Source organism: Sebastes umbrosus, chromosome 15 (genome assembly GCF_015220745.1).
Source record: "Sebastes umbrosus isolate fSebUmb1 chromosome 15, fSebUmb1.pri, whole genome shotgun sequence".
Taxonomy (NCBI): Eukaryota; Metazoa; Chordata; class Actinopteri; order Perciformes; family Sebastidae; genus Sebastes; species Sebastes umbrosus.
Window position 1 is genome coordinate 8,531,354 of NC_051283.1, and position 20,884 is coordinate 8,552,237.

General features: G+C 40.2%; 1 protein-coding gene across 2 annotated transcripts in view; it reads right to left on the minus strand.

Moving 5' to 3' along the window:
- The window catches only part of trappc9 (trafficking protein particle complex 9), a 250,202-nt gene that overhangs the window by 173,697 nt on the left and 55,621 nt on the right, over nt 1–20,884 (minus strand). For both annotated transcript variants that reach the window (XM_037794320.1, XM_037794319.1), the window contains 4 exons: nt 20,602–20,728; nt 20,299–20,431; nt 15,485–15,648; nt 2,883–3,035 (listed from right to left, as the gene is read on the minus strand). In XM_037794320.1, coding sequence (XP_037650248.1) covers nt 2,883–3,035; nt 15,485–15,648; nt 20,299–20,431; nt 20,602–20,728 — 577 coding nt within the window. The remainder of the gene's footprint in view (nt 1–2,882; nt 3,036–15,484; nt 15,649–20,298; nt 20,432–20,601; nt 20,729–20,884) is intronic.

Genomic DNA, 20,884 nt, shown 5'->3' on the forward strand with positions numbered 1-20,884 from the left:
GGCTAAGCAATGCAACTGAACAGTTGCATCACTTGTGCCTAATCAAGACGTTTAATTAGCAAAAAACGGCAGGACTTGGTAATCTCCCAGCACACATGAGCAGACTGAAGACAAAGCGAAACGACTGTCTTTATGCAAATAAGTTCATCAGTATATTAACACAACATTAATAATGTGATTTCATTAATGCATTAAGAGTGGTAGATAGGATCAAATGTGCTTAGCGAAACCTGCATCCCATAATGCCACCATAATAACTGAATTCAGAGCTGCTGTTTATACGGAGCCATGCCTTATCTCCTTAATTCAGGGCCCCAATTATTGCTCAGCTAATTAAAACATTGAAACAGTATCGCTTTAATGACCTCATGAGGAGAGCGGCGCTGGGGCTGAGATAAAACATGCAGCGTTGTATGTATTTACTTTCTCGGTCGTCTGAATCCACACACACACACACACACACATAAAGTAAAGCCTCTGTGGTGCAGGAGCTGATCCATATTGATCGCTCATCAATATTTATCAGCCTGTAGAGTCTTCAAGAGGCTCGGCAGTTTGAAGAAGGAGGTAGAGAGGTTGGGAGCGAGAAGGGATAGAAATGAAGGCCGAGCATCAACTATGAAAAAGACCGGAGAAGGAACACAACGAATGGGCTTCGAGGTAAGGGGAGAAGGTCAGACTATTTTTTTTTTAAACAGGAATTAGAATTAGAAGAGAGGAAATCCGACAATTGAAGTGAGGAAGCCAGAAGCTAGGAGAGAAATGGAGGTGGAGAGACCTTGAGACCTTTCTCATATTACTGCTGAATCTTAAATAAGGCAGCCAGAATCCCTATAGCTTATAGCATATAGCTTCAGCTACACAGTTAAAAGATGGTATAACAATTCTACTACAATCCACTTCAAGGCAGATCAAGGATTTGCCTATGTAGGGAAGATGCACTCAAATGCCAGTTCAATAGATACACCTAACTAGATCAATGCAGTCTAATAAAACAGCTCTGCAATTAATCCGCCATAAAAGGTTATAATGTTAAGAGAAGTGTTGATTCACATTTATGGTCATTTTGAAGACTATAGTTTGTGGTGCTGTTGAATTCTGTTGCATCACACTGGAAGGGGTTTCTATTGTTTTGTCAAATTGAAGTGTTATATCATAGATATAACATTTGCATATAAATGAGGGTATATTTATGGGTAAGGTATTTCACAATATTTCCGTTTGGCTTTCTAGCAATTGATAATTGAATAATTTGTCAAGATGAGAGAGATGTGCAAACTTGACTTAAGATGGGTTCAAATATGATTCAACATAAAGTAATAAAATAAATAGTTAATTAATGACTTGATAAAAAGGAGAAACTTTTGAATGAATAAATGTGTATTAATACTGACTAATTATTACATCATCGGTTAACAAGACTATTAGTCTGCAGCCAAGCTAGAAACTCTGTGAAAGCGGGGATTATGCTTGTCGTAGTGTTCCCGGGGCGAGGAGGGTACACGAGCCAAAACTGACATCACGTATTGTGCGTTAAATGCGAAGCCTCCACAAGTTGTCGCAGCACTCGGTTGTGCACCTCTGAATTTTTGTAACTAGGCACCTGCTGTGCAGTGCACGCTGGGCTTTTTAGACATGACAGCCACAATAAAGATAAAAGCTAAAAAATTTAAATTAAGAAGTAAAATAATGAAATAGAAAGACGGCCAATTCGTTTCTATTCGATCTATTTTGCCAGTCGAATCAAATTGTTTACAGGACACTAAACCTTTCAACCCTTGTTTCATTATAATACAGTTAATAATTCACTCCTTCCTTTACGGGGATCGTATTAAGGTGATAAAGTATGTCCATGAATATGAAATAAGAGTTTACACTTAATTACAATTCCTCCTCGGCATTAGGGGAGTTTGGATTATGGCGTTTCACAGAATTTGTTTTGTTTGTACGCCCTCTGGCGTTTCGGAGAATACTGCAAAGAACAAAGCATTGAGCATTAACGCCTTTGTGCGTGTTCATAGTGTGCACGCCATCTGTGGAGGCCCACGCTATGGTGCCTTGCACAAATAAAAACAATGCTTGACACTGTAATTCTGTACAGCAGTGCTTTGAGCTAACTGCTAACGTCAGCATGCTTATTAGCACAAAACTCAAAGTACAACTGAGGCTGATGGGAATGTTGTTAGTTATGCAGATATTTGGACAAATGTTGACCTGATGATGGAGCTGGATAAAAAGTCAGGGGATGCTAACCAAATATCATGGCAATCTATCCATGGAATATGGAGTATGGAATGGACTTGCATTTATATAGCGCTTTTCTAGTCTTCCGACCACTCAAAGCGTTTAGTGTTATACTACATGTCAGCATTCACCCATTCACCCACACATTCATACACTGATGGCAGAGGCTGCTATGGTGCCAACTTTGCCCATCAGGATCTAATCTAAATCTCATTGACACCCCGATGTGAGGTGAGCAATTTGGGGTTAAGTGTCTCGCTCAAGGACACATCGACATGTGACCTGGAGCAGCGACCACCGACCTTCCAATTGGTGGACAATCTGCTCTACCCTTTGAGCCACAGCCGCCCTACTGTAGTTCAAAGAGAAAACTGAAACCACGCCACTGGCGTAGCTAAAAATGTGTTACACCCTTAAAGCAAACTGTGAGCTTTTCACACTTCTACATTTAATAAGCTCTTGCATTACTTAGCAGGTTTACACTTATAAATATCCATGTGTGTCCACTAGTGTAGAGGAAAATCGTCGTACACAGAGTGCAACTATTTTCCTTTACACTTGTATTTTTACCATGGTCAACACCTCTCCAACACCGGTGTACGTTTCTCCTCTCTCTCACTCCACCTCTGTCCACTCACCATCATTGAGGTCCTGCAGCAGGTTCTCCTGACCAGAGAAGTCCAGCTTGACTTTGATGCTGACGGTCAGTGTCACGGCCTGGCCAGACTTTAGAGGCAGGTGAGACAAAGCCTCCTCTAGCTCCCAGCTCAGAAAATCCCCAAACACTTTCTCTGCAAACACAAAAGGGAGATAAAGGCAAATTAAAAACAAGCAAATTAAATAAAACAGATTGTGAAAATTAGGCATTACTGCGTGTGATGATACCTGCTGGGATAAAAAAAAAGATGGCAAGACTTTGCCAAGCTCGCATTAACATTTTTGGATGCAAATGTTTTTTGGACAAGGAAGACAAAATGACACCGCTGTGCTTGTAGCCACCCAAAGGCAATTTGCACACTTGAGCATTTAGCAGAAAAAAATCACTTTGAATTTGTGCAAAATGAGATGGGAATAAAAAAAAAACAAGACAGGCATCTCATTGTACCTGGTTGCACATCACTAAGGAAGCCGGTGTTACTATGATGTTTCTTTGGCAATAAGCTTTCCAGAGCGACAAAGCTGCTGATTGGCTACGAGTCCTTTGGCTGCTCGTCACCAAACCTGACTCGCAAATGTATGCCTCCGACCCCTTCTACCTGAGACAAATGACTCAGCTGCATCCACTTCAGCCAAGAGCGTCAAATGAATGATACATTACCTGAATAAAGCATGTGTTCAGTCTGTGCAGGTGAGCCATTCCCGCTCTTAGGGATTGCAGGAACAGCAAGCAGGCTGATTTTAACAGAAGGTGCGATGCAAGCTCACAGTAAGAACAACAGTTTACAAGTCCCCGCTTGATTCATAACCAAAGCCTTTAAAATCCTCTAAAGAGGCTGTGAATGTAGGCAGCATTAAATAAAGATTTGGTGAATAACGCTCCACTTTAAATATTCATAAAGTCAGAGCTCCTTGCAGTGAATTAAAAGAGAGAAAAAAAAGAGAAAGTGAGGCAATGGGGAAATGATTTAAAAGAAATAGGATTTGGAAGAAGAAAAAAAATTCACTTGAATATGCAACGCCAGGCCTTGTAATTCAACAGGTAGACAGCCAGGATTGTACACGACATTATTTTCATCACACTACTAAACTATGAGTCACAAGAAATGGCAGCCACAATGACTGTTGAGAAATCTTTCATGCATTATTTAAAATATTAATCAGAGACATTCCTACTCTTGAAAATACAATATGGAGATGACACCGGTGCTTCTTCAGGGCAGATATGAAACAACCTCACTTTGACTATAGGTTTTCATCCACTCTGGCTGTGACTCACCTGCTTTTCTTTCTCCCTCAATAATCTACCTGGTAGGAAATGAAGTATAGGGGCATTGCAGTAGAGCTGTAAGGTACAGTATGTATGTATAACAGGCATCGGTCAGGACCAATCAGGGAAATTGCAGGAGGTATTGTGTAACTGTGAATCAATTCTACAACTAAATAATCACATTAAAGATTTAGGAGCCACTAAATATCCAATTTCTCATTAGGTCAAAAACTAATAAGGGAATGAAGGGCTCTGGGTGTGTCCAATTGAAGCAATCAATACAGTGTCAAAAATCACAATGGATCAGCATAAAATCAGCGTTGACTCAACACCTAAGAGAAAAATCTGAACCCTACACTGTCATACATTGAGAACACATGGAGAATCTGGTGGCTGATCTAGAGCAATAGTCCCGGATAAAAGACATAGTCACTTGCCAAAGAAATTAAATTAAGACTATTTATTTATATTTTTCAATCAAAATCTTAAGTTTTTCACAAGCCATTACTCCGTTTCCCTGGTTACGCCTTGGAACAATCATAATCATCTTGCTATCGTAACGTTAGCTTTCTAGCTCAAAGCTGAGCCAAAGGATTCTATGAGCTGAGCGGACTAGAAATATCTGCCGTTGCCAAGTCATATCACGCGCTGTGCAAGTGCATCACGCACTGTGCATCGCTACATACATGTGCATCATGTGCTGTGCGTAAGGGGGGGGGGCATCACAGATAATGACCATTATACACTTGCATGAATGTGATCACGTGAAAGAAATGGTGGCAGTCTGGAGCCCTGGTAGGGTCGCTGTCTTGGACAACTCCTGCATTCCATCTGTACAAATGACTTGCCATCTGTTTTGCATAAAGTAAGTATACAAATGTATGTCGACGATGCCACACTGTATTATGGAGCAAATCCTAGCAGAGAACAAGAGAAAGTTCAGTCTTCTGAGTTAAACTAGGACTTTGATTGGATAAAACTAAATAAGTTGGTACTAAACATCTTAAAAATCAAATCTATTATTCTGCATCAAAAAGTGTACTGAGGAAGCTACAAATTGCCCAGAAAACAGCTGCTAGACTAGTGTCACATTGCCCCATAAGAACAAAGACAGACAGCATGCATTGTATTGTTACCAGTAGAGAAAAGGCTCGCCTCAAGTCACGTTCCTCAACAACAGCATTTATTCCATTAAACCCAAGTTTTTACACAGTCAAATGATCAAATGTAGTAACTTTCACAGTCATTTCACTAGAACAGCAGCCAAATCATGTTACCTTGCCCAAAATAATTCATTCATCGTGCCATCAGTAATTGGAATAGCTAGCCCCTTTACATACATCAATCCAATAGCAAATCCTCATTTAAATACCATTTAAGAATGCAGTACTTAAGCTGCTGACCAATAGTCTGGTGTTGGCTAAAATGCATGTTTGGGAAGCACTTAGCATACGACTGGATAAACGAGACCTGGATTATACTGCACAAGTTTTGTGAGAGTTTGTAAACGGATGTTTTGATGTAGTTTTGCTGTCGTTGAACCTGGCCCACATTTACTTCAATTCATGAAGGATTTACTCCCTTTTTCGGATACTCCGTTCAGTGCGGAGGCATGTGAGAAAAACAAAGTAATTGATATACAAATGGTCATTTTGTGGGTGAAGCATTCCTTTAACTCAAGTCAGCCGTATTGAAGCATTTCGGTTTACTTGGTACTTATTAAATGTACAGTATAGCCATATAGATAGAAAAAGGAAGAGAGTTCACTGGCACAAAAAAGACAAATGTCATTCTCCATGTCGAGCATAACTAATACAAGGAACCACAAAGAAACTGATGTAGTCAAATAAGAAAGAAGGACCGCACAGACAGCCGACAGCCAGCTCTGCTCATGGTAACAAAATCAGTGAAGCAATATTAATCCCTTCTTTTCTTTTTTTTTATGGGCTGCACAGTGGAAAGTATTTTGTCCTTATCCAGACATTTGATATCAGTGTGCATAAGTGTTTTAGAGGACAATTGAGCTGAGTTGATGTTTATATTATCCACAGAGGAGCAATACGGGAGCGGTGGTGAACAAAAGGTCTGATGGCAGCTTATTTTCTGCAATTCAGAGGCAACTCAGCTTATTTAAATACAATACAATAGATTATTGTATTAGGAGTTTGTTTTTGTTATCTATAAAGTTTATTTTTTTATGAATAAATATTTGTTTTGGAGAAACTGATCTCCTATCTCAAATGTCATGATAGCTGAGGCTGTGCTGTGCCAGAAAGAGTAATGTTTGTTTTGCCGCAGATGTCTTCCTATTGTGATTCTTCATCTTTTATTCATTCGGTTCCCACAGAAAATGCGGAGGGCTTCAGAGAGGCCCCTCTCAACTGTGGCCTGTCTAAAGCCACTACCAGGTTATAACTCAGAGGCACAGGCAGGTGGGGGACGAGGTAATATGATGCCCAGGGATGGGAAGTCCTGTCACCATGGTGCTGCAGTGTGACACTACAGCCTCTGTCACTACCGCATCCGTGACCTCCTGGTTAGTGATCAGGCATCCAGACAAAGCATATAGCACCGCAACTAACAGTATACATATATGACTGAGGAACCCAGAGTATGAATGTTATCATGTGGAGACAAAACCTGAAAATGCATTATGCATAAAGTTTGCAAGAAAATAAATCTGAAAAAAAGACTACAGCCAATGCTAGCGGACCGGTCTGTGAGGCACATGAGACTTACTTAGACATATACATGATACATATTCACAATAAAACATGACATTTCCCACTTGTAAACTGGTGTTGGTAACAGAATATGCAGAGTGAATTTGCATGCTCAAAGATCACTATTGTTGGATTCAGGAGCTCATGCCCACGAGGCTATAGCTTGACTTGACTTGAAAAGATCAACATAGATATCTGGGGCTGGTTGCACAAAACACCTCAAGTTTTCTGCTTAAGTCTGACACTTAAAGCTGCAGTAGGCAGAATGTTTTTGGCATCATTGGGCAAAAATCCCATAATAACCTTTCAGCATATTGTAATTGTTCTGAGAGAAAACTAGACTTCTGCACCTCCTCATGGCTCTGTTTTCAGGCTTAAAAAAAGTTACTGGAGTCTTTGGCCAATCAAAGGTCATTTCAGAGAGAGAGCGTTCCTATTGGTTGTTCATTCAGCGGAGGCAGCTGTCAATCACTCTCGAACTCCGATCAAATTAGGCAGCGCTGATCAAATATGAATCAATATTCTGTTACTGTAATGCCTATTTCTCGCCTCAAATGTTTCCAGAAACATCTTGTAGTGTACTGTTCAGCTGTAAAATGAGAAAGTTTGCTCCGGCTGGTGGGCGGTGCTTGGTATTTCCTCAACTGATCTCTACATGGCTGCCGGGTCAAAATCTTTCTCATTTTACAGCTAAACAGTACACTACGAGATGTTTCTGAAAACATTTTATGTGAGAAATAGGCATTACAGTAACAGAATATTGATTCATATTTGATCAGCGCTGCCTAGTTTGACCATTTGATCAGAGTTCACGAGTGATTGACAGCTGCTCAAAGACGGCAGCTGGACATATAATTTTTTTCAGATTACCTGTCTCGTGCACTACTTTCAGGATATAGTGACCGTTTTATAAAAAAAACGTATTTTTAAATCATATTTGTTCTAATTCTACCCACTGCAGCTCTAAATCTGACACTTAAGGCTTAATCTATCGTTAGTTAAGGGACTTACTTTAAGGTGTTGCACAGAATCCCTTAAAAGGTTTTCTTAGTTAAAGTGGCGATCCTTAACATTTCAGTCCAGCGTTAATTTTCTTCATTCATCGCCATTAACTCGGCCATGGTGGTTAAGATCGGGTCAGAAGTACCTTACGTTTTTTTTCCTCAGTTTGGTTACTAAAGTATTTGTGCAACGGTTTAAACAGCTTATAAAACATATTAGACCAAGATTGGGAAAAGAAATGAAATACATAAATGAACATTTTACGGAAACGTTAAGGAGACTTAAGGGTGTTTTGTGCAACCTGTGGTTTACCGGTACATGTGGTGAATTAATGAGACGTAATGTTTGCACGTAAAGACAGCTGCTCTGGCACTGTGGAAGAAATTGAAATAAATTGGTAAAATTGAGGTACTTCTTTGCCAGAGCAGGCAAAAGTATTGATATGCAAACACATGATTTAGGGGCATGTCTATGTCTATTTATGGCTAAATATGACAGTTGAAATCAAGCATGTGCACCTAGTTTCACAGTGAGTGACATTATTATTTATTAACAGTGGTTAAAGGCCTCAGTGGAACTCTTAACCACTCGTAATATTTCAAGAAAGGCATCCAAATGATAGTAAAAAGGATAATTGGAGTTATCTCGGGGGTAGCTGCCTACATTCAGAGAGCTGTATCCATCGAGAAACCTCCTTTTAATAGCACCATTATAAGTGCATGATTACTCACCATTAATGGAATGAGGTGGCAAAACACCAGTGAAAATTAGATTGACCAGATTAAAAATACACATTCATTAAAATGTGGCAATCTCTTCAGGGACTAGGCGTTTTTAAAGCACTTTCATTGAGACCGCAGCGGTTTCAGAAGTTATGGCAACAAAAAAAGATGAATTAACATATAGAAAAAGAACCGGATGATCAATTGCACTGCAATGCAATTAGCGGGTCGGGTTGTATAATGCAGCACACCACGCTGTTCTTCCTCTGAGGCAATATGTGAGCTTTGGCTGAACTGTCATTTTCAGACACTTGAAAACATTTACAAAAGACCCCATCAAGTAAGAGGGGGACACTTAAAGACCTATGATGAAAGCTGAGATCACAGCACTGCCTAACAGAGGCAAGAAAACACACAAGCTGCAGTATGTCTGCAGTGCAGAAAGAAATACACTCTAATATGTGCAAATTATTAGGAGCTAGAACAAACTGGGAACAACACTCTGCAAATATGGATTATTTCAAAGGAAGCTCTTCTACCAGCAGCTTTCCAAGGGGTCAATGTGGTTAGCATAAAACAGAAGGCACTGTGCCATAAACACAGCTTCTATGCTGACTACAAGGTAAAATAACAAACTCTTTATAAACATTAAATAAATTAATCTTAACAGAACAGCTCTATATCGCACCTGACTCCAAAAACAAAACGTATACAATTTAATAAGAACCCTTGCAAGATAAAAAAAAAGAGCTTTTCCTTCTCCTCTACCTTCCAATTCAAAATCTTCCCAAACAAACACACCCTCACCGCTGTTGTCTTGCAATTGGGGTGGTAAATAGTGGGCTGTTTACCAGCCTTTAATGTAACCTACTAAATTACCAACTGAAATCACATTAAGTCATTCCTTTTTGCAGTCAAAACTTATGTCAACTTGTTTGTTAAATTAATATTATCAGATTTTTATTATTGAAAAAGGAGAAGATTTTTTCACGCTTTTGAAACCTAATTTTATATGTACTTGCCAATTTTTTTTAATCATTCAAATTTGGCTGGGTGGTAAACAACACATTTTTCTGTGGTGTGACAAACTCAGAAAACAGCGCATCCTGGATATGTTATCACTCAATACAACCACTTAAACATCAAACAGCATCAGAGACAGCCTTTCGGGGAACAAAGTGAAACTCAGATTAAATTTAAAACATGACTCCTGTGACACACTCCAGACGGAGGCTGATCTGACATTAAAATGGCCTTCAAAGGTCTCCCGGCTCTGATGTGTTATACGTAATTACTTACAGGGGGTTCTTTCTTTGTACTGTAATGAAGCCGACTGCAAGCACTCACCTAAGGAAAAGTGGGGAATCTTGACTGTGGTCACCGTGACACAATTAGATGAAAAGAACAGATTGTGCTCTACATCCGACGTTACAAAACAATTCAGAGTGAGACGTTCGTACTTCATATCCTCTTCATATTTTCACCTGATAATGATGCAGCTAAATATACATTAATAACAATTGTTTTTGACTACTTTTAAGACTGGTTTGTATGTGTATCAGAGATCCAAAATATCCAAAAACAATACCGACTGCAAAGGTAGAGATAGCTAGAATACTGATGATAACGTTATCGTAGCTCCCAGACGCTGCTGCTAAGTTCCTTCAAGGACAACAGCAGAGAGAGACAAGGGAAAAAAGTTATGTTGAAGTGTTAATACATACATATAACCAATATACTTAACTTCTAATGTGATAATCTAATGGTGATAATTTTTAATGGGATCACTGTATTGTATGTCTCCTGCATCAGTCTTCTAATCACTTAGTGATTGATTTATACGCAACAGTCAGTTCCCTTTCTTTCACTTTGTACGTGTACTGATAAAGTTATAGGATAAGGCTGTCCAAGTTGTTAAGTAATTAGAGTTGGGTATCATTTCCAGAAGTTGTAAGGTGTCTGTCGCAGCGAGTGTTGAAGACTGTGAAGTACTGAAAGCTGGCATTTATCTGATTTCAGCTGTTATCTAAGGCTTGTAATGTTTAGAAATAGTTTGAAAAAGTTTGCCATATTTTGTTTTTTAGGTATCCAACCTAGGAGGTATCAATAAGCACACTTTTGGTATGTTTACCCTGTTAGTAAAAGACAACAGAATTTCAATCATTCATTGATATTTGCTCTGAAATACGTACATAAGATAATGGGACAAAGGAAACAGGTTTAGCGAATAAGTCATGACGTACATGAATCCTGTCATTTAAATACCAACAATTACGAATATGAGAGGCAGATTAAAACATCCCATTTGTGTGGAGAGATGAGAAGACTGTGACGTTAATGTAAACAAACAGAAATTATATATTTCCATCATGTTTTCTACATGGTTTGAGGAGTGCCACGTCATCTCGTTGGGTCTAATGTACCAACTGGAGAATTAGCGCCACCGTCTGTTTATCTCAATGTGCCCAAATCCTAATTTTTGTACAGTAGTGGATGGAAATGCAACTTATTTCACATTTTCTTTTGCAGATTTTCTGGGTATTGGGTTAAGATTTGTGTTACCTTTGAATGCAAAACTGACTATTCTTTAGATTAGGAGTAGGGGGGCGAGTTTTGGAGAAGCCAGAACAGGTAAAGAAGTGAAATTTAACGAAGCAGCTGACCATCTTTCTTCCAATTTCTTCTTTGTATCTGACAGTGAGGACTAAATATAGTCACTGTATGAGCTAAAGGGGCAAGAACAAAGCATATAAAGAATTGAATTTTCACTGAGGCTTCAAAGAACAAGTGATACTGGGTCTCTTTTGCCGCCCTGGATATGAACCCTGAGAATGACGCAATGAGGTAGAAAAAAACAAACGGACTGACGGACTGAAAAGAAGATAAAGCAGAAAACAAAGATGAAGACGATGATGATTCATTCATAAAACATTTGAACGGGAGAGTGGCAGAAGAAGAGCTTTGTTGGGGGTTTCTCTATCGGCCCGTTTTATCTGCTACAACTGAAAATTATAATTTTTCCAAGTTTTTAAGAGATTTTTGACCTTTGACCTTTGGCCTCCGACCAGTTCTGCAGCTTTAAGAAACCGTTAGTGAAAAAGGCATAGGGGAAAACGAAAGGGACATAATTGTTCATTTATTATTGGGTTTTAAAGTGGCAATAGTCACGGTTTTTGCTTTATCTTATCATTATGAAGTAAATGTTGATTGCACAATTTATGGCTACAGAATAATGACCCCATCGGCATTTAGATGGGTTCCCTATAAGTCTTGCTTTCACTATGCAATTCTGTCTGCCTCTGGGTCGCGATCACCCAGGAAAATGAAGGCTTGATTTACAGCACAAAGGAAGAAGACAGCGCTACTTATGTAAGTAATAAAATAATAACACGAAGGCTCCAAAGTCTGAACCAAAACAGCAAACTCTTTATCGCTCCCACATTGTCAACGGCAGCGCAATACAGCTACAATCCTTCCGTTATTACCTTTCACAATAAAAGCCCTGGACATATACACTTGCATCACTGCTTACAGAGAGCATCTCGTTAAGAGGCAACTCAACAAAATAGCTTACAGTAGCTATCCCTAGGTAGTGGAAATGGTGGACGGTGGAACAACCGGATTATTGTTTAAGTTACCTATGGAAACTCTAGCCGGCAAAAGAGCCCTGTTGATGGAGGACGCAAAGAAGGTGAAGAGGGAGTGTGATAAAAAAACGTTCTTTCTACTTAGATACATGAGGAAGTAACAAAACCTGCCTACTTATTAATACTACCAGGTGTCTTACTCTGCCTTTATCATTGTACTGAGATCGGGGTTTCCAGTCCAAATTGACATTCTTATGGTTGTTTCTTACTTTGGACAGTTGCCAGGCCGCTAGCGGTAACCATGTTCCTAACTGTTGGTAATTGCTAGGCTCTGAAGAAAACGAAGGGGCCGTTCACATTTTTCATGACGTGATGACTGCGCCCAGAGACAAAAATAATTCAACTTTTGATACGCAGCAACGTGCATCGCATGTCATGTGACGAGGAACAACCAATCATAGCCGGCAAATATCTTTTCTTTCTTCCATAAATATGGAAAAGTATACATTTTAGTGCAGTCCCACGGACAACATCTGGTCGAAAGTTCAGCCAAACTGACACAGAGAAATCGAGTGTAAAGCTACTGTGAGGGATTTGCGGTGATGGAAATCCATTTTCCAGTTTTGGTTGCTTAGCAACGGCAGGTGCGACAGGAGCGCAACCTCCCAGGCACCTTGAATAAAAGGATGAAAGCGACACAGCTGGCATCTTCTACGCGTTTTAGAAGCAACGTGAACGACCCGGCCCCTAAAGCGATCTGGTTGTCTTTGCGACAGCGGCGCCAACGAAAATACCACTTGGAAACACAAGTGAAAGCTGAAAAGTTGTCAGTTGCCACTTTAATAATGTATGCACTTTTTTGGTTGTTGAATTTTAACATAATTAACCAACCATTGTGTAATGTATTAACATTTTATCCACTGAGTTTGAGCATTTTAATGAGCATTTACTCTATTATTTTTTAACATTCAATTAGTCCATTTAAATTGCATTGTGCTTGCTTGTGTTTCTATTAAATGAGTATTTGCCGAAAGTCTTTAGGTGAAAATACAGATGGTGTTTTTTCTAATTCAGGTCTAGAGAAGTCAGTTCTTTTCGCTTGTTCATCCAACTCTGAAAATAACATTGCCTTGGAGGCAAAACTATGTTTGCAGCCTAAATCATTTGCAACAACCACAACAACAGTTCCATTTCAAAGAGAACTCTTGTTAACTAGAGAGACTACATTGTACCTTGGAATCCGGCCAGCAGGGAGCAGGGTATATGAGAAGTAAGGAGGCTCTGAGAGGTAGACGGTTAGTCACTGGATGAGTGTCTTCAAATCCCTGGTTGTTTTAATTAGAGCTCTGTACTAGTTAGCATCGACAGGCTAATTCTTATCCACCTAAGAGCGAGGGCTTGATGGGGGCAACAAGCGAGACAGTAATTCTCTCATCATACTGTCATAAAATCTACATCAGGGCTGGTCAGTAAAGATTTCTCCCATCTCTACACAATAGAGAGAGTTCTTGACAAGCTTGTGAGAGAAATACAGGAAAAGAGAGAGAAATATACAACTGAGCAGCGCAAGACTGACAGAAGCTGCCGGGTAAGACGGGATCTATGAGCGTTAACCCTTGGACGGAGGAAGTGTTAGTGTAGCCTGTCTTCAATTAAACACAGAACCCTTGGGCTATTTTGGAAATGTCAGATCAATTCCATATATACTGGCTCACAGCCACTCCTCTCCTTTGCTCATCTGTTGTTATTGAACTGCTGCTGAGAGCAAAGGTATGGTTGAAAAAAAAAGCAGATTTTTCTTGGCTGTATTCTGAATTTACTGCTTTCACAATGTTGAATCAGAGAACATATAGTTAGTTGGGTTGGTTGTACAAGCTTACAGTGGTTTGATTTTATGCCGATCGGTTAAGCCGGCGCCGACCACTAGGGGCAAAGTAAAGAGGTAGTCTACAACCTAAACACTACACCATAATAATGCTGTACAACATGACATCTACTGTAATTCTCTTGCAGAGAGGCTTCAAATTTACATTTTATTTTCTAATTACTGTTTAACACCTAGCTGGACTGCTGACCACAGTTCGCCCCAGCGCCAGGAGTTTTCAAAGCATGACTTCTCATTTATCTTGTCCTCAATAAAATATAATAGAGTGCAATGTTTGGAAATGTTGTTGCCTATTTTAGTAGCGCAGCTGCTTTTTTTTCCACACAGACAGTGGAGACAAAGACAAAAAAGAAAGCGCGAGAGAGAGAGTGAGGGGGGGACTGCAGAGATCTGAGGACCTGAGCAGGTGTTGAACAAAGAGATGGAACACAGAGTGAAAAGCCACGGGGGCATGAAAGATGTGGGACCAAAGACAACGGGGAGTGACCTCTGTTGTACTGCGGACACAGGGACTGCAAGAGGCTGGAGCAGAAAACACCACTGCATCAAAAACTGTCCCGACTAAAACAGCATTGATAACATATACTACATGTATCACGTGTATCAGTGATCTACAGTAAATGCCTCATTTGTTTTAGCATGTTTAACTTTTGCAGGTTTTCACACATTCTATACATGCTATTAATCAGAGGTTGGACCAAGTCATTGTTTTGCAAGTCACAAGATTGTCTTGTCTTGAGTGCAAAGACTGACAAGTCCAAGTCAAGTCCCAAGTCCTAAACTTCTGAGTTTCAAGTCCTAAATAATTCATTATGCGCTCTTCTCCAAATGTAATGCCATTTTAACGACAGAGTAACTGGCGCTCAGTAATGTAACGTAAGTTCTTCATGGTTTCTCTTGCAACTTGATCGGGTGCTGTTGGACTGGTTCAAACTACGGCTGTCAATCGATTCAAATATTTAATCGTGATTAAATTGTACACTTTTTATCTGATTAAAATGTAATTTAAAGGGAGATTTGTCAAGTATTTAATACTCTTATCAACATGGGTGTGCGCAAATATGCTTGCTTTATGCAAATATATGTATATATTTATTATTGGATAACACAAAACAATGACAAATATTGTCCAGAAACCCTCACAGGTACTGCATTCAGAAGAAAAAATACGCTCAAATCATAACATGGCAAACTGCAGCCCAACAGGCAACAACAGCTGTCAGTGTGTCAGTGTGCTGACTTGATTATGACTTGCCCCAAAACTGGATGTGATTATCATAAAGCGGGCATGTCTCTAAAGGGGAGACTCGTGGGTACCCATAGAACCCATTTTCGTTACTAACATCTGATAAAGTAGACCAATATGGTTTTAGTCAACAGATAGGGGTACTAACCTTTGGTGTTGACAGTCTTAGAGGTGAGCTCCAGAGTCTCGATGTCCACAGATCCAATGTTCTCCAAGGTGATGGTCAGCTGCTGCGTCTCTCCGTTGAAAAGCTGGACGGACACGGTGCTGGACAGCTCCTCTTTGGACGTTGGCTGAGACGTGTGGGCTGACCTGTTTAGGGTTTGTGGAGGAGGGAGAATGTTTCAGTGATGATAGAAAGGAAAACGTGCTCTTGCTTTTATTCCCTTAAGGGGTCAATATGAATTAAGATTTCTAGGAAAACAACTCAAGAGACATCAGGCCTGTAATGGTGAAGGCGAGTTTGATGCGGCTCATACTTCGATCATAATTTGAAGAACGATTCTTCAGGCATTAATCTTGTTGATGGCTTTTTTCCCGCAGTGGGGAGTCTTGCTGCATGATGGGTTTTGCCATAAAATCTCATTTGGGTTGTAGTTGAAATGTTTAACATGTGATGTCTGTCCATTTAAGGATAAGTGTAACCAAATCATACCTGGGATAAATGAAAACACATCACTCAACACTGGCCACAAGCCTTTTTTCATTTGTTATGAAGACTAATCAGTGGATTGTGCACAGTATTGATGAAAGACTCACTCTGCATACACTGGGTCAATAGGGCTGTCAAGAAATATTCTAAAGTCGATTATATAGTCGAATTGTAAGAAAAAACAAGATATTCAAATATGAAAATAAATATTTGATTGTCAAAAGAAAAAAAAAAGCAGCACTACCGCGGCTGTCTGCACCACATGACAGGAGTCACACAACGTCACTTTCATTCAATGAAAATGAAATGTAATGTAAAATGAGGGGGTATCGTTTAGATAACTCCTCATTTCAACTTAACAAATCGTCCGTTCCTCATCCAGTGAAGCATGTTCAAAACGAGCTACGGGAATAAATAGAAACAAGGCGTCCGACAAAAGCGCAGCAAAGTGCTGTGTCGCTTGCAGCCAGTTAGGACACGGTGTCGTGGACATAATGAGCAAAAACAGATATTTGATTAGTTCGAACCTATGTGTTTTTAGAACAAATATTTGAATGTCATTTTGGGCCAATTTTGACAGCCCTATGGGTGAATGATAAATTGTCTGTTTTACAGTACAGCATATAGACTAAGCTTGCCTCAGTGGTCTGTGTCACCAGTGTTACACAGTGGTCGGGCACACACCAATTACATTACTAGCCCACTGCCCCCACCGTCGTTTTGCTTTTTTTACAGAAATAAAACACATTCAGTTCATTTTTGCATATCAGTGCCGTGTTATCAACACATAGTCATACAGCGGACACTACAAACTGAAAGTGTCTGCTCCATATGGAGTTCCAGCACAGAGTAGCAGGAGTCAGATTTCACACACGGGACAAGAGAGAGTTGACAGACGAGACGATGGCGGAGGATTTGGTGTCGAAGCGAAAAGCAAAAGCGCCTTTTTGGCCATATTTCTGATTTAAACCCAATGCTATAAGGAAACCATAACGTTAATGAGGTAATCGCCGTGAGGAGGACGGAACGGTCACAGCCGGTGTGCGATGGAGCAGCGCAGGGTGGAAACCTGCAGCCTTGCAGCGAAAGCTCTACCGGAGAGGCCAGCCACAGATCAAAGTAAGCGCTCTACACATATTGACCGTCATCTTTTCTTGTAAAATGTTCGGTCTAAATCGGTAACACCGGGATTGTCACAAGTTTATTAACCGGTGGGAAAATTTCCTCAACGTCACATCCCTATTGTGACGCCTGCCACAATGAATGTAATAGTAATTTAAAAGAGTAAATCCACACTGAATCACATAACGCAGAGAACTGCTCATCAACTTCTCATTGTGAGTTCAAACTGTGTCTTGTTGTATTTCCGACTACATCTCAGTCAGTGACATCATAACAAAGTTATTTTCATCAGCTGTCAAAAGCAAAACATTGGCAGCTGATGCTTCAAGTTTTAATGCAAATACTGGAGCACAGGGCAAAGTACGAGATTATGAAAGATCAATGTGGATGTTCTCTACGGCGTCATCACACCTCATTAGACATGCACATGTACAAAGCTTTAAAAAGCAACAGACGCTCTGCATGAGGCTAGAATTACAATGCCAGTCATCACCAACTACCTATACGGTAGATGCTCTGAGCCTTTTATAAATGTTAAGAGACAATTAAAGCTCATGTTTAACACTGATGTTAGTCATGTGAAAAAATAGGAAGTGTAAGAAAGCAGCTTTGTGCTGGATGCAAAAAGATATCTGAAATGTCAATGAGGCACCTCTTCAACCGAGGTCAAAGCTGAAGGTCTACCTGTGGACCCCAGTGACAGCACCCATGAGACCACATACTGTAATGCATTTATATCCTATTTGCTTCATGTATCTGCCACGCTACTCTTCCAACACGGGAGAATAAAAAGATTTTCCACATCAAAAGCTGCTGAAGTGCAGTACTTACAGGCATGACCTAAATAGTGGGTTTTAGAGCAGCTCTGCTGTCAGAATGATTTACAACACTCCAACAGGGTGCTTTACTAGTAGTAATTTAACCCATGATTTCTCCTCAAATGTTTCCTACTTTTACTGCAAGCGAAAATGTCATTTCACCTGACAGGATGTACATGGAAACAAATCCACCTGCTGTTCTGATGACTGCAGCCATTTCTGACACAGGACAAAATGCAGTTTTGTTACAGGTTATGCAGCCAAGGTTTGGTTTGTTGTGTATTTTAAGGAGTTAAATGTGCAATGTTAATCACCATTTAAACTCTAATTATGTGTAGAACAAATAGACTGTATATAAGAAGGGGACTTAGTCACCGTGACGTCACACTTTGGTTTGTGGACTGCAGTGTTGAAGCCTCGAGTTCAACATTTTGGCTGTTGCCATCTTGGTTTTTTGCAACCAGAAGTGACACGAGACGGTGGAGCTAAGTACAACCGAATGCTGAATAAGACATTTTTAGGCAACCAAAATGTTACAGTTAATGTCATGCGGCGATTTTCGAAAAATAAATCAACTAACTCCCAGGGATTATCCAATAGTTTGCTTGGAATGCACATCCCTAACGGCAACGTCTAAAAGTCTGACTAGTTTTAAGTTATACAAACTTCTGCTCATGGGTATATACCTGGTCATTAATTTGGCATATGAGGGTTTAAAGTATGTAGATTATCCTGCATCATTCACATGAGAGGATGTGTGTGTGTGTGGAAACACACCCAAATAGGCCAGTGGCTCTGCTGAACATTTATCTTTTGTTACTTGCTAGGAAATGGAGTATCAACACTACCCGAGAGCAGTCTGTGAGTAGTAGGACAGTGACACATTTTTCATTGCTTTGGCTCTGTACTCCGGCACAATGGATGTGAAAATGAAACAATAGCTATGAGGTTAAAGTGCTGACGTTCAGCTTTAACACTGTTTGAGGGTGTTCACATAAATTGTGGGTGAACAGTGTAGGACTCGTTGCCCTTTTATATATTTTTACGGCCAAATGGTGTAATGTTCTTGTCTGTAGAGTCAGTCGTCCGACCTCGACTCAATTGAGCATGTGTTTCACTTACTGATGACCCGAATGAGGCCAAAAGGTGTGAAAAGGAGCAAGTGACTGCAAAGGTTTTACACTTTTAATAGTTTTATATAAAGAGACAGATCACCCCAAATTCAAAAAATACATATTTTCCCTCTTACCTGTAGTGCTATTTATCAATCTAGATAGTTTTGGTGTGCGTTGCTGAGTGTTGGAGATATTGGCTGTAGAGATGTTTGCCTTCTCTCCAGTATAATGGAAATAGATGGTATTCAGCCTGTGGTGCTCAAAGCACCCAAAAAATACATTTGAAAAACTCAACAGCAATTTCTCTTTCCAGAAATCTAACCCGGTTACTCAACGTAATCCACAGACTTCTTGTGAGTAGTTTCTTGTAGGAACGTTTTTCTTTCTACCAAACTACACCCCCCAACCATAACACCGCGCAGAAGGAAGCGTGCATCGACTCATGGACGGGAGGCTTGTGTTTATAGTACATAGCTAAACTACTGTCTAGTTCTGTTATATTCGAGAAAAGGCAGACATCTCTACGGCCGATATCTCCCAACACTCTGCAACTCACACCAAAACAATGTATATTGATAAATAGCACTATAGGTAAGTAACCTGACCCACCAGATGGTTTGTTACACAGAACCATCTGAGAAGCCGTCATTGGAAACTGTTTGGAAAAGGGCAGGCACTTTCAAAATAATACTTGGCAGGTGATTGGATGAACCATCTGTCAATCAAACTCGTGCCGAAGCCAGTCGGGAGAAGAGTGAAAACATCTTTTCTATCGAGAAAAGCCTTCAGTGCCGTTCTTTGCTCATCTTTCAATGAAGAAATACTCTACACTTTTGATATAACTGATGCTATTGCAGCATCTACGCTAACCTCTACAGAAGCCGCCGTTGTTTTGAACGGACAGTCTCCTCTCCGTGTCGCGTCTCACACACACCTAAACCACACCCGTAGCTACCAGCAGCTCCTCACAGGACGCTGATTGGTCCAGTATGGCTTACTGGACACAAACATATTATTTGAAGCCTCACAAGATGGATTTTCGTGTGATATGTGATCCCGTGATCCTCGTGTGATCTTGTGATATCGCGATAATTCAGCTTTTTTTGGCGTGAACTGTCCCTTTAAGTGTGTCTTCATACCTTTTATAAATTTGGTCCCATTGAATCAGTTTATCTGATGTGAATGTAAACAACCTCAAATTAAAGCTGTGAGTAATAATAACCATGAAATTACACAGATTCAGAGAGTTTCTGACCGTGGTAGTGATGTGCTGAGCTGGAGACGAGGAAGGGAGGGAATGACCTCCACCAAACAGCCACTAGTCTTCACGCTAGACAGGCCCTCCAACAGGCAATCGCTGGTCACACCAAACACAGACGTGTGGTAACCTGTGTTCAAATGCAGAATATAGGAAATGTTTAGCTTCAGTGGACGAAGAACAGAACTCTGTAGAGTTTGTTTCCGACACAACAGTGTATGCAGCAGAAATCACAGTTAACCAGCCTCATTTGTTTGTGCAACATCTGAGCTCTGGAATAGGTTTTTCAGACAGACTCACCATTGACAGTGATGTTGCCAGCTGTACGCGGGACGCCAACCAGAGTGACGGGGTACAGGCCAGACTCTGCAGGCAGGGACAGCGCAGCAGGCAGGGATTCAAACTCCACACCAGATGTCAGCAAACCCTGAAAACAACATAACATAGAATGGGGCATGATTATAATATGCATGGAGAAGCAAAAACTTTCATTAAAAGGATAACGGACGGAAGAGTAAAATCCATTTTAAATCAAAATTTAGCAGAGATAAAAAGATGAGATGATGAGAAGAGTTTATGTTCC